Source organism: Bos taurus, chromosome 13 (genome assembly GCF_002263795.3).
Source record: "Bos taurus isolate L1 Dominette 01449 registration number 42190680 breed Hereford chromosome 13, ARS-UCD2.0, whole genome shotgun sequence".
NCBI classification, from domain to species: Eukaryota; Metazoa; Chordata; class Mammalia; order Artiodactyla; family Bovidae; genus Bos; species Bos taurus.
In genome coordinates this window covers 37,874,477-37,887,570 of record NC_037340.1, presented here as the reverse complement: position 1 = coordinate 37,887,570, position 13,094 = coordinate 37,874,477, and the positions used below count along the sequence as shown (strand labels likewise).

Below are 13,094 nucleotides of genomic sequence, written 5' to 3'. Positions count from 1 at the left end.
GCACAGAAACACTTACTTGTTCCATGTTTTTCCATGTGCAAGTTCCAGGCTGTAGGGAATGTGTCAGGAAAGTGAGTGTTAGTTGCTCAGTCGTTTCCGACTCTTTGTGACCCGCCCTGGACTGTAGCCTGCCAGGTTCCTCTGTCCATGGGATTCTCCAGGCAAGGATACTGGAGTGGGTAGCCATTCTGTTTTCCAGGGGATCTTCCCGACCCATTGCAGGCAGATTATTTACCGTCTGAGCCACCAGAAAGAGACCCCCAAATCCAGGACCTCATGGGGCTGGAATGCTAGTGGGGGAGGCAGAGGATGAATGGGTTTGCAACAGAGATGTGGGCTCTGGCGTGAGTGATGGTGGGGGGAGGGGAGAGGTGATGAAGATGACTGTGGGAGTGTTTGGATGTCAAGGTGCCTTTTAGCTCCACAGGCTTCTGGTGACAGGAATGTCTTAGCTGAAAGGATGACCAGGTATGGTTATTGAGATGCTACAGGTGAGATGCCTGCACAGTACCTGGAATTGGACCAGTGCTCAGAGAGGTTGGTGTTATTACTGCTGCTGCCATGGTGACTCTGAGCACCTGGCCTGCCAGTACTGTGGCTACCAACAGGCTGTCTGATCTCCTCTGCACGATGGATTGGGATGTGAAGTCTGCTGGCAAGTGTCTCTGTCTCTGTCTCAGCCTCATTCACATCTACACCTGCATCAGCTACTCTCTGTTTCCTCCGTGTTCATCTATGTGACCGTGTCTGCACCTACACGTATACTTATGTCCACATCTGTGTCCACAGCGTCTGTATGTGTACATCTACACTACGCCTGCGTTCTCTACGTCATCTGTAGCTACACCCACATCACCTAACCTACATCTGTATCATCTACACCTACTCCTGCCTCTACATCACCTACTCCTACATCATCTGTATCGACATCTGACACCTACTCTGCCATCTACGTCTGTCTGGATCATCTACATGTATGTCTACCCCACATCTGCATTTTCTGTGCCTGCGTCATCTTCAGCACTTCTGTTATTTATGCTGATGCCTGCATCACCTACATTTACACCTGCACTTACCTCTATGTCATCTGCATCTCTACTTCCACCCACATCTACATCATCTGTATCCACGTCTATATCACTTACATCTGTATCTACATACACCTGTGTCTACATTATCTATGGTTATAGTTACATCTTTATCACCTAAGCCTGCACCTCATCTCCACATAAGTATGTAAATCTCTATCGTCTTTATGTACATGCATAAAGTGTCTACATCTCCATTGTCTTTACTTACATGTATAAACTGTCTATACCTCCATGGTTTTCTTTTTTTTTTTTTACTTTACAATATTGTATTGGTTTTGCCATACATTAACATGAATCCACCATGGGTGTACATGTGTTCCCCATCCTAAACCACCCTCCCACCTCCCTCCCCATCCCATCCCTCTGGGTCATCCCAGTGCACCAGCCCCGAGCACCCTGTATCATGCATCGAACCTGGACTGGCAATTTGTTTCACATATGATAATATACATGTTTCAGTGTCATTCTCCCAAATCATCCCACCCTTGCCCTCTCCCACAGAGTCCGAAAGACTGTTCTATACATCTGTGTCTCTTTTGCTGTATCTCATACAGGGTTATTGTTACCATCTTTCTAAATTCCATACATATGCGTTAGTATACTGTATTGGTGTTTTTCTTTTTGGCTTATTTCACTCTGTATAATAGGCTCCAGTTTCATTCACTTCATTAGAACTGATTCAAATGTATTCTTTTAATGGCTGAGTAATATTCCATTGTGTATATGTACCCACAGCTTTCTTATCCATTCGTCTGCTGATGGACATCTAGGTTGCTTCCATGTCCTGGCTATTATAAACAGTGCTGCGATGAACACTGGGGTACATGTGTCTCTTTCAATTCTGGTTTCCTTGGTGTGTATGCCCAGCAGTGGGATTGCTGGGTCATATGGCAGTTCTATTTCCAATTTTTTGAGGAATCTCCACACTGTTCTCCATAGTGGCTGTACTAGTTTGCATTCCCACCAATGGTGTAAGAGAGTTCCCTTTTCTCCACACCCTCTCCAGCATTGATTGCTTGTAGACTTTGGATAGCAGCCATTCTGACTGGCGTGAAATGGTACCTCATTGTGGTTTTGATTTGCATTTCTCTGATAATGAGTGATGTTGAGCATCTTTCCATGTATTTGTTAGCCATCTGTATGTCTTCTTTGGAGAAATGTCTGTTTAGTTCTTTGCCCATTTTTTGATTGAGTCTTTTATTTTTCTGGAGTTGAGCTGTAGGAGTTGCTTGTATATTTTTGAGATTAGTTGTTTGTCAGTTGCTTCATTTGCTATTATTTTCTCCCATTCTGAAGGCTGTCTTTTCACCTTGCTTATAGTTTCCTTTGTTGTGCAGAAGCTTTTAATTTTAATTAGGTCCCGTTTGTTTATTTTTGCTTTTATTTCCAATATTCTGGGAGGTGGGTCATAGAGGATCCTGCTGTGATATATGTCGGAGAGTGTTTTGCCTAGGTTCTCCTCTAGGAGTTTTATAGTTTCTGGGCTTATGTTTGGATCTTTAATCCATTTTGAGTTTATTTTTGTGTATGGTGTTAGAAAGTGTTCTAGTTTCATTCTTTTACAAGTGGTTGACCAGTTTTCCCAGCACCACTTGTTAAAGACATTGTCTTTTCTCCATTGTATATTCTTGCCTCCCTTTTCAAAGATAAGGTGTCCATAGGTGCATGTATTTATCTCTGGGCTTTCTATTTTGTTCCATTGGTCTATATTTCTGTCTTTGTGCCAGTACCATACTGTCTTGATGACTGTGGCTTCGTAGTAGAGCCTGAAGTCAGGTGGGTTGATTCCTCCAGTTCCATTCTTCTTTCTCAAGATTGCTTTGACTATTCAATGTTTTTTGTATTTCCATAAAAATTGTGAAATTATTTGTTCTAGTTCTGTGAAAAATACCATTGGTAGCTTGACAGGGATTGCATTGAATCTATAGATTGCTTTGGGTAGTATACTCATTTTCACTATATTGATTCTTCCAATCCATGAACACAGTATATTTCTCCATCTATTTGTGTCCTCTGATTTCTTTCACCAGTGTTTTATAGTTTTCTATATATAGGTCTTTTGTTTCTTTAGATAGATTTATTCCTAAGTATTTTATTCTTTTTGTTGCAATGGTGAATGGAATTGTTTCCTTAATTTCTCTTTCTGTTTTCTCATTCTTAGTATATAGGAATGCAAGGGATTTCTGTGTGTTGATTTTATATCCTACAACTTTACTATATTTATTGATTAGCTCTAGTAATTTTCTGGTGGAGTCTTTAGGGTTTTATATGTAGAGGATCAAGTCGTCTGCAAACAGTGAGAGTTTTACTTCTTCTTTTCCAATGTGGATTCCCTTTATTTCATTTTCTGCTCTGATTGCTGTGGCCAAAGCTTCCAAAACTATGTTGAATAGTAAGTGGTGAGAGTGGGCACCCTTGTCTTGTTCCTGACTTTGGAGGAAATGCTTTCAATTTTTCACCATTGAGGATAATGTTTGCTGTGGGTTTGTCATATATAGCTTTTATTATGTTGAGGTATGTTCCTTCTATTCTTGCTTTCTGGAGGGTTTTTATCATAAATGGATGTTGAATTTTGTCGAAAGGCTTCCTCTGCATCTATTGAGATAATCATATGGCTTTTATTTTTCAATTTGTTAATGTGGTGTATTACTTTGATTGATTTGCAGATATTGAAGAATCCTTGCATCCATGGGATAAAGCCCACTTGGTCATGATGTATGATCTTTTTAATATGTTGTTGGATTCTGTTTGCTAGAATTGTGTTAAAGATTTGTGCATCTATGTTCATCAGTGATATTGGCCTGTAGTTTTCTTTTTCTGTGGCATCTTTGTATGGTTTTGGTATTAGGGTGATGGTGCCCTCATAGAATGAGTTTGGAAGTTTACCTTCCTCTGCAATTTTCTGGAAGAGTTTGAGTAGGATAGTAGGTGTTAGCTCTTCTCTAAATTTTTGGTAGAATTCAGCTGTGAAGCCATCTGGCTCTGGGCTTTTGTTTGGTGGAAGATTTCTGATTACAGTTTCAATTTCCGTGCTTGTGATGGGTCTGTTAAGATTTTCTATTCCTTCCTGGTTCAGTTTTGGAAAGTTGTACTTTTCTAAGAATTTGTCCATGTCTTCCAAGTTGCCCATTTTATTGGCATATAATTGCTGATAGTAGTCTCTTATGATCCTTTGTATTTCTGTGTTGTCTGTTATGATCTCTCCATTTTCATTTCTAATTTTGTTGATTTGATTCTTCTCCCTTTGTTTCTTGATGAGTCTGGCTAATGGTTTGTCAAGTTTATTTATCTTCTTGAAGAACCAGCTTTTGGCTTTGTTGATTTTTGTTATGGTCTCTTTTGTTTCTTTTACATTTATTTATGCCCTAATTTTTAAGATTTCTTTCCTTCTACTAACCCTATACCTCCATGGTTTTCATCTGTCTACATCTCCATAATCTTTATGTACATGTATAAACTGTATACATGTCTGTCATTTTTATGTACATATATAAGCTATTGACATCTCCATCGTTTTTATGTACACGTCCTAACCCTAACCCTAACCCTGGTAGGCTCCAGTCCATGGGGTCGCTAAGAGTCGGACACGACTGAGCGACTTCACTTTCACTTTTCACTTTCATGCATTGGAGAAGGAAATGGCAACCCACTCCAGTATTCTTGCCTGGAGAATCCCAGGGACAGAGGAGCCTGGTGGGCTGCTGTCTGTGGGGTCGCACAGAGTCGAACATGACTGAAGTGACTTAGCAGCAGCAGCAGCATAAACTGTCTACACCTCCATTGTCTTTATGTACATGCATAAACTGTCCATGTCTCTGTCATCTTTATGTACATGTATAAACTGTTTACATCTCCATTATTTTTATGTACATGCATAAACTGTCTACACCTCCGTCGTCTTCATGTACATGTATAAACCATTGGCACCTGCATTGTCTCTGTGTACATACACATCTACAATGGTGTCTCCATTATTCCTATCCGTACCCATGCCTACATATATGACTGTATCCACCTGTGTACCTATAGCCCTAGATGTGTGGAGAATGGATTGAGGCCAGCCTCCCAGTGTAAGGACTCTGCTTCTCTATTAAGTGGAGATTCTTCAGTTCAGCCTAGCCCACCAGGCTCCTCTGTCCATGGGATTCTCTAGGCAGGAATACTGGCGTGGGTAGCCCCTGCCTTCTCCAGAGGATCTTTCCACCAACCCAGGGATTGAACTTACATCTCCTGTGGCTCTTGTATTGGCAGGCGGGTTCTTTATCACTGAGCCACCTGGGAAGCCCTCTCTTATTTTAAAAAGCCCCCCAAACAAAGAGAACTCCTGTTCAACAAAGAAGTGGCATATTTAGATTATCAGCAATTTCTACCTTACCATTTTTTTATGTGTGTTTCACAGTTTATGATTGACCTTCCCATCATCATGCAATGTGTGAGTGTGTTTGGGGGGTTTAGATTGAGATAAAAGAGAAACACCCAGGTGTTCCCCCAGGGACACTTCTGTCCTCTCTCTGGGGCTCTGTCTTGGTATATGAGTGCTCTAATGTGTTGCAGGAAAAGGAAGATTTTCTTTTGTTTTCTGTAGTTCCGGTCAATGTATTGTGCTGAACTCAATTATATTTATGTCACAGTGAATGCTTCATGCACACATATACAAAATGTCTTGAACTGGTATTTAAATGTCTTTGTGAAAAGTTTTGTTTTGGAGGCAGGACTTCATCAAAAGGTAACTGGGTACCTCTTTTGTGTGTTTATATAGAACTCTTAATTTTGATATGATTTCACACTGATAGAAGTGTTGCAGGCACAGAGCAAGGAAATTCTGAATCCTCTTAGATTCACTAGCTGTTTACATTTTGTCTCAATTGCTTTTATCTTCCTGCTATCTCTGGTTATAGAAACTATTCTTTAAAAAACAAGTTGGAGAATCATATGCTGGTTGCCCTAAATAATTTATCCTGGGCTGGCCATTCTCTTATTTTAGGGGTGGTGTGCATGCTCAATCGTGTCTGACTCTTTTGAGACCCTAAGGTCTGTAACCCACCAGGCTCCCCTGTCCATGAAATTCTCCAGGCAGGAATACTGGAGTGGGTAGCCATTGCCTCCTGCAGGGGATCTTTCCCATCCAGGGATCAAACTTATGTCTTTTGCGGCTCCTGTATTGCCAGGTGGATTCTTTACCACTGAGTCACCTGGGAAACCCTCTCTTATTTACAAAAAACCCGAAAACACAGAGAACTCCTGTTCAACAGAAAAGTGGCATATTTAGATTATCAGTCATTTATACCTTACCATTTTTTATGTGTGTTTCACAGTTTATGACATGACTTTCCCATCATCATGCAATGTGTGAGTACATTTGTGATTCTTGAGCTGTTGGATCTAGAGGAAGCCTTGTTCATTTTTGCTGGACACTAGAGCCTCCCTCTTACCCCACAACCCCATTCTGTTTGCCTTGATGACTTAACGATGGTGACCTCCCTCTTTCTGGTTCTTCCTGTCAGGCTGAGCTCTGCCTTCATTGAAACTCCAATCACCCTGTACACTGCGAGCCATGGGGCCTCCCTCAGCCCTCGGCACGGTGGGAAAGGTGAGTCCCCAACTCTGGCTTGTTCTACTTTTCTGTCCTAGGAAAATGGAAAAAATCAAGCGACTTTGTCTCCAAATGTAACATTCATGCTCCCTTCCGATCCAGCTGGAAATTCAGTGCTTTTATGTGGGGTCCTTTCTCTTTCTGCTGATGTCCTCCCACTGGTGCCGAGTGACTGAGTCTAAAAGTTTACAAGGAGAAAGTCAGGCCACACGAGAGGCCACCATCCATGAGCGTGAGGCATTTAACTGGGGAGGAAAATCGCAATTAACATTTACTTTGGCGAGAAGTAGATAATGAAATGTATCTATCTACCCTCCCCCTCCCCCAGTGAAATGAACTCTTTTAAGCAAAGGTGCTTAATCTAGCATCAGGAGCAGAGTAGATGCTCAACTTTTGTTCGTTTTCTCTTCCGTTCAAAGCTGAGCAGGAAGAGCTTGGTGGGCAGTGGAGCTTCTGCCTTCAACACTTGGTCCTTTGTGGCGGTTTCCCGCACTTGTGAGATGTCCACTCATGGCTCAGTCTCCCCAGTCAGGACCGAACAGAACGGTGCCCGGAGGAAGGAAAGCCTGGCTTCCAGTGCTGTCAAATCCCAGGGTCTCAGAAAGCTCAGAGGGCTTTGTGGAGATGGGAGAAGGGGCAGGGGTCCCCAGACACCCAGGCTGGCTCCAGGGGCCCGTAGCTGTGTGCAGGGTGCTGGGCTTGATGCTTTACTGTCGCAGTCTGGAAATTCTTCACAGTTTTGAACAGCAGGCCCTGAAATTCAGCAACTGGTCTTGCAAGCACCCCATTCTGCACCTGCTTCTGGACACCTGCTTTGACATGTCCCCCTTGTGTCCCTCCCCCGTGGCTTCATGACCTGCACCGCCATGCCTGCTCACTCTGCTCTGTCATTGAGGGTCACCCCTGTGGGATGCCCTGGCTCTGTGAACCCAAGTCCTCTGGTTAACAAAGGGAGGAGGGTAGCTGGAGAAGACTTTGGGGTTAAAAAGTTAAAAAATCACTGTGTTAGTAAATCTCGAAAGCCTTTCAGATGTGTGTGTGTGTGCTAAGTCACTTCAGACATGTCTGACTCTTTTGCGACACCATGGACTCTACCCTGCCAGCCTCCTCTGTCCGTGGGATTTTCCAGGCAAGAATTTTGGAGTGGGTTGCCCTGCCCTCCTCCAGGGGAATCCTTCTGACCCAGGGATCGAACTTGTGTCTCTTATGTCTCCTGCAACAGCAGGCGGGTTTTTTTTTTTTTTTTTTTTACCACCAGTGCCACCTGGAACTAAAAGCCTGCCTTTTGGATGAGACAGGGTGAAACTTTGTGTTTTCTGAAACTTTAAGTTTCTCCTCTTGGCTGGTCTGAAGCAGTGAATGTGGCCTCTGGCCCAGGGGATTCCCATTCTGGGTTTAAGGGCATCGTTTCCTCTTGTTCCACAGGAGGAAGGGGGTGGTGAGCAAGGAGTGGCGGTGTTTATCTGGTTTGGGGTGCAGGGGGACAAGGGTGTGCCTGGAGGCTATTCCAAACCCATCAGAGGAAGGTGGGTTGACTCTGAGTTGCTCCTTTGGGGAAGCCTGAGGTGACAGTGACTCCCTGGACTGGATTTCCTGGTCTGGTCTGGATCCAAGTGTCCCCTGTGACCTCGAGGTGAGGGTGCTGGGGTGGGGCAGAGGCCCTGCTCCCACAGAATGTTATTGCAGGAGAAACACGGATCTCAGTAAGTTGTACCCAGTAGGAAGGGAACTGTGGGGGCCTCCCCTCTGCTCTGCAAACCCGGAGGGGCCAAGTGACTTGTCCCAAAGTCACACAGCGGCCGGCAGGGCTGGGTCCTCAGTGTGGGCCATGTATCCTACCTGTTGCCAACCAGCCAACCAGGAAACCCCACCTCAGTGCTAGGCATGTATTTTTCAACAAATACTTTTTCTTCCTCTTTCATTGGCCTTTACTCATTGCACCCACCTCCTTTTTTCTTTTTTCAAAGATCTCACCAGGGCTGTGCAGGATATAACTGCGGCGAAACCAAGACTCAAAGGCCTCCCCAAGAACCTTCCGAGGAAAAAGGAGATGGTAGCAAAAGACAGAGCAGATGAAATTCTGGAAGAGACACTGCTGAGAGGTCCAGAGGACATGAAGCCGGGGCGGGTGGTAATCAAAGAAGAGGGCGAGTCTAAGCTTGAACCAGGAGATGAAGAAGCAAGTCCCCCGACCCAGGAAGGGGCTCCGGAGGATGTCCCAGATGGAGGCAAGATAAGCAAAGCCTTTGAGAAACTAGGCAAGATGATCAAGGAGAAGGTGAAAGGCCCCAAAGAACCCGAGCCCCCCGCCGACCTGTACACCAAAGGGCGGTACGTGATGGTCTCCGGAGATGGCAGTTTCGTGGATCCTGGCTTCTGTGTCTTCTCTGTCCCAGCCAAAGGGGGCGTGGTGGTGTCTAAGGGGGACGACTCTGTGCCTCCTGACAGCGGCGTGGAACCCTCTCCCCAGCAGCCTGAGCCCCCTCTGGAGGAGGGACAGGGGCCCCCCCAGGAGAAAGAAGATGGTCTGAAGGAGGAAGGGGGGCCCCCTGAGGGGAAAGGAGAGCCCCCTGAGGGGAAAGGAGACAGTGTGAAGGAGGAAGGGGGGCCCCCTGAGGGGAAAGGAGACGGTGTGAAGGAGGAAGGGGGGCCCCCTGAGGGGAAAGGAGACGGTGTGAAGGAGGAAGGGGGGCCCCCTGAAGGGAAAGGAGATGGTGTGAAGAAGGAAGGGGAGCCCCCTGAGGGGAAAGGAGAAGGTCTGAAGGAGGAAGAGGGGCCCCTGCAGAAGAAAGAAGATGGACGCCCCCCCACCCCGCACCCTGCAGACAAAGGGGATGAGAAAAATGCCAAAGAACTGAAGGGGCTTCAGGGGAAACAGGATGACCAGAAGGAGGAGGGGGCCAGAGGGCCCTGTCCCATGGTGGCGCCTGGTCCGGAGGGGCCGTCTACACCCCGGTCTCAAGGGCCTCAGGTCATTCTGGGTGGGTCCGAGGGGCATGGGGCTCGGAGCGGCAGCCGGCTGGCGAGAAGCCCTCCCAGGAAGCTGGCCTATGAGAAGGTGGAGGTGATGGAATCCATAGAGAAGTTTTCCACCGAGAGCATCCAGACGTACGAAGAGACTGCTGTCATTGTGGAGACCATGATTGAAAAGACGAAGGCAAACAAGAAGAAACTGGGAGAGAAGGGATCCTCCAGTGCCTGAGCTAACCGGGAGGAGGTGCCTCTAGGCCCCTGTAGACACGTGCTTGGATGTTTTAGAACAGAGGCTACAAGGGTACAAGGTTCTTTGGATTAGATCATGGTTGGCCCATCTGGCTTACCAATGAAGCCTTAATTAAAATGTTTTATTTGCTTGCACATCCTTTGTCTGATTAACAGGGGCCTTGGGCTTGCAGGTGGGCCAGCCTCACTCAGGACAGGGGTGCCCTGCTAACGGCCACTGAGCTGAGCTCATTTAAGAAAGTAGACGAGCCCTTTGCCCTGGGGCATCACGGGGCTCATTAGAGGATCAGAGTCTGGATTTCACACCTGAAACATGTCAGGTGATGGTTCGGCTTGTTTTCACCGCATTTCAGGCACAAGCACACGATTGCATGACGGGTGCTTTGTTAGAAGTCAGGTGATTAAATGTGTCTGTCTCAGTTTGGGTTCCCCAAGAAGCTGACCCTGCAGCAAGGATCTGATGTCATTTCTGGGGACGTGGTCCCAAGAAGCGTCAGGAGGGCAGGAGACGGAGGTGGAGGCAGCAGGGCATCAGAGAGGAGAGGCGCTACCAGGTGGGTTGGCACTGTGGGCTGCTGGCGCTCAGCCCCCATACCTGGGGGCTCTAGGAGACGGGGCGGAACTCGGTCTTCAGTTACACTGCCCGAGGGTGTGGGAGCTGGGTGTTGATCCACCAACCCCTGTTGGCCAGAAGGGAGGGCCCAGGACAGCCCTCAACCGAGAATCACAGGTGCAGGTGGGCTTTTGGACGCCAGGCGTGGAGATGCATGGAAGCAATAGGGGTCATGGGCAAGAAGCAGGGTGCCAGGGCCGCCTGCATAGCACACGTGCCTTGTGTCCTGGCTGAGTCACTTAAGAGTTTCTCACTCAGAGATTGCACTCCTGGGTTGGGCTGCAAAAGCAGAATCAAATGTCACCACACAGTTCCTTGTTCAGCAGTTAATTAATGAACTCGCCTAACATTTACTGAGGGGCTTTCCTGATGGCTCAAGCGGTAAAGAATCTGCCTGCAATTCAGGAGACATAGGGGAGGCGGGTTTGATCCTGGGGTTGGGAAGATCACATGGAGATGCAACGGCAACCCACTCCAGTATTCTTGCCTGGGAAGTTCCATGGACAGAGGAGGCTGGAGGGCTACGTCCATGGGGTTGCAAAGAGTCAGACATGACTGAGCGACTGAGCACAGATGCACATTTACTGAACATACTCTGTGTGTGTGCCAGGCAGAGTGCAGTGCTGATAAGGGAGAGTTTACAAGTTTATTAATGATCTCAATTATCATAATATAATGTCCCATAATACACATATGTGTATTCTCCTGTGCATAAATGTGCACTCGGGTATCTGCAGTGTCACATCCTAGGAAACAGAAATTACTTGAAACCAGAATCTTTACAAACATTTTTGTGTTGCCTATAGGCATCTCTTTTTTTCTGCTAATAGTCCAAAAGTATTTTTTTGCTTAGCCAAATAAGAAATTACTCCTTCTCCATGTAGATGCTCCAAAATACATTGTAGACAGTGAATAAATGTGCTGAAATGGATTATTGCATCTCCAATCTGGCAAGACAACCACACATCATTACAGAAGATTAATAGTGTCATAAATTACACCCTCTCCCTCAGCACCTTCAAGACAGGACTAAGTGCAGGAGGGACCACCAACTTGGGGGGGATCCTGCTGAGCCTCATCTGGTCAAGGCCCCTCCTAGAAAGCTCCTACCCCATGCTCAGGCCCCCCACCCCACACTGCCGAGATGCCCCCATCCGCCAGCCACCCGGAAGGATGGGACAACTGGAATGTTGAAATAGCTCCTACCCAGGCCTGTCTCAGCCTCTGAACTTCCGGCACCAGCTTGTGCTGGCTTTGGCTTCCTGTGTGAGTATTCGGAAAGGTATAAATCTCTGCTGAAGGTGGGGGCTGACCCCTGGGAGCAGATGGCAGGGGAAAGTGTGCAGAAGGCACAGGTGGCTCTAGAAAGTATAGACATAAGGTGGCAATTGTGTTCAAAAAGGGGCGGGCCAGGGGACACTGCTTTTATTCAGATTAAGTATTTCCAGGATGGCCTGGGTGAGAATGAGGAAGTATATGGAGTGGCCAAAGCCCTCCACAAGGCTCCCTTTGGTGCCACCTTGGAGAGAAAAATTTCCAGAATCCTGGGTTCTGGTCCTAGACAGACATGCTGGCAGAGCAGGGGTTAATGCCTCCTGGTCTGCTGTCCTATGAGGCCAGAATGATCCACTCCAGACTGAGGCAGGCAGCTTGGGGGAAAACTGCCTATCACCCAATGAATCAGCCATCACGTTGAATCCAGCACCTTCAAAGCCTGAGATCAAGGCCAAGGCTGGGGCTGCAGAGAGTAGTGAGGAGGGAGGGGGAAGCAGGTTGCTAAGAGAGAAGCCTAGTTCACTCTGCCTGAGTAACAGGAAGGGTGATACTGATGACTGGGGTGGGTTGATGTGCTTGGCACTCTCTGGAATGAGAAGCTAAGGGGAGGGCTTGGCCTGTCCTTCTGCATACCCATGGGGATGAGGGGTCATTGCTTCGCAAGGCCAAGCCCCCAGGTCTCAGGCTGCACTTCCAGGGTGCACAGACAGTCCCCTCTTCTGCTCTCCCCACCTCTGCCCTCCTCCACCCCTGACCTCCCCCGCCCTTCCCAGTGAGGTCAGGTTGGTGCTGAGTCACTTACAGGGCTCTGCCCTGCTCAGTGCACCCAACTCCAATCTCTGTCAGAGCCGGTGGCCCCTTCCCAGCCAAATGGAAATCAACTCCTCTGGAAGCTAGGTACCCTCTCTCAGGTACAAAGGGCTAGCCTATCCCACTTGCCTGAAGCGGGAGCCAGTTCTGTGGTACCATTATGCTCTGATGCTCCCCTGAGATCCAGGCTGAGGACAGTCTCCAGATGAGAACACTTCCAAATTCATGTTTAACTTTCTTCCTCTTGTCCTGTCTCATTTCCCTCACTCATCAACTCCCAAGAGCACTCCTTAAATAAATATAATAAACAAATAAATAATCTCTTAATTAAGATTGATTCATTAATCTTAACTAAATTAATATCGATGAATTTAAATTAAGATGTAAAATAAATCTCTTAAATAAGAATCTTAAGTAAGAACCTCTAGAGCTTCCCTGGTGGTCCAGTGGCTAAGAATCCATCTTGCAAAGCAAGGAACACCTCTTCAGT

General features: G+C 46.7%; 1 protein-coding gene across 2 annotated transcripts in view; it reads left to right on the top strand.

The window, feature by feature from the left end:
• BFSP1 (beaded filament structural protein 1) overlaps positions 1-10,041 on the top strand; it is a 38,320-nt gene extending 28,279 nt beyond the window's left edge. For both annotated transcript variants that reach the window (NM_174247.3, XM_005214324.5), the window contains 2 exon segments: positions 6,596-6,681; positions 8,652-10,041. In NM_174247.3, the coding sequence (NP_776672.2) occupies positions 6,596-6,681; positions 8,652-9,886 (1,321 nt within the window). In that variant the 3' untranslated portion in view covers positions 9,887-10,041.
• The last annotated feature ends 3,053 nt before the right edge of the window (positions 10,042-13,094 follow it).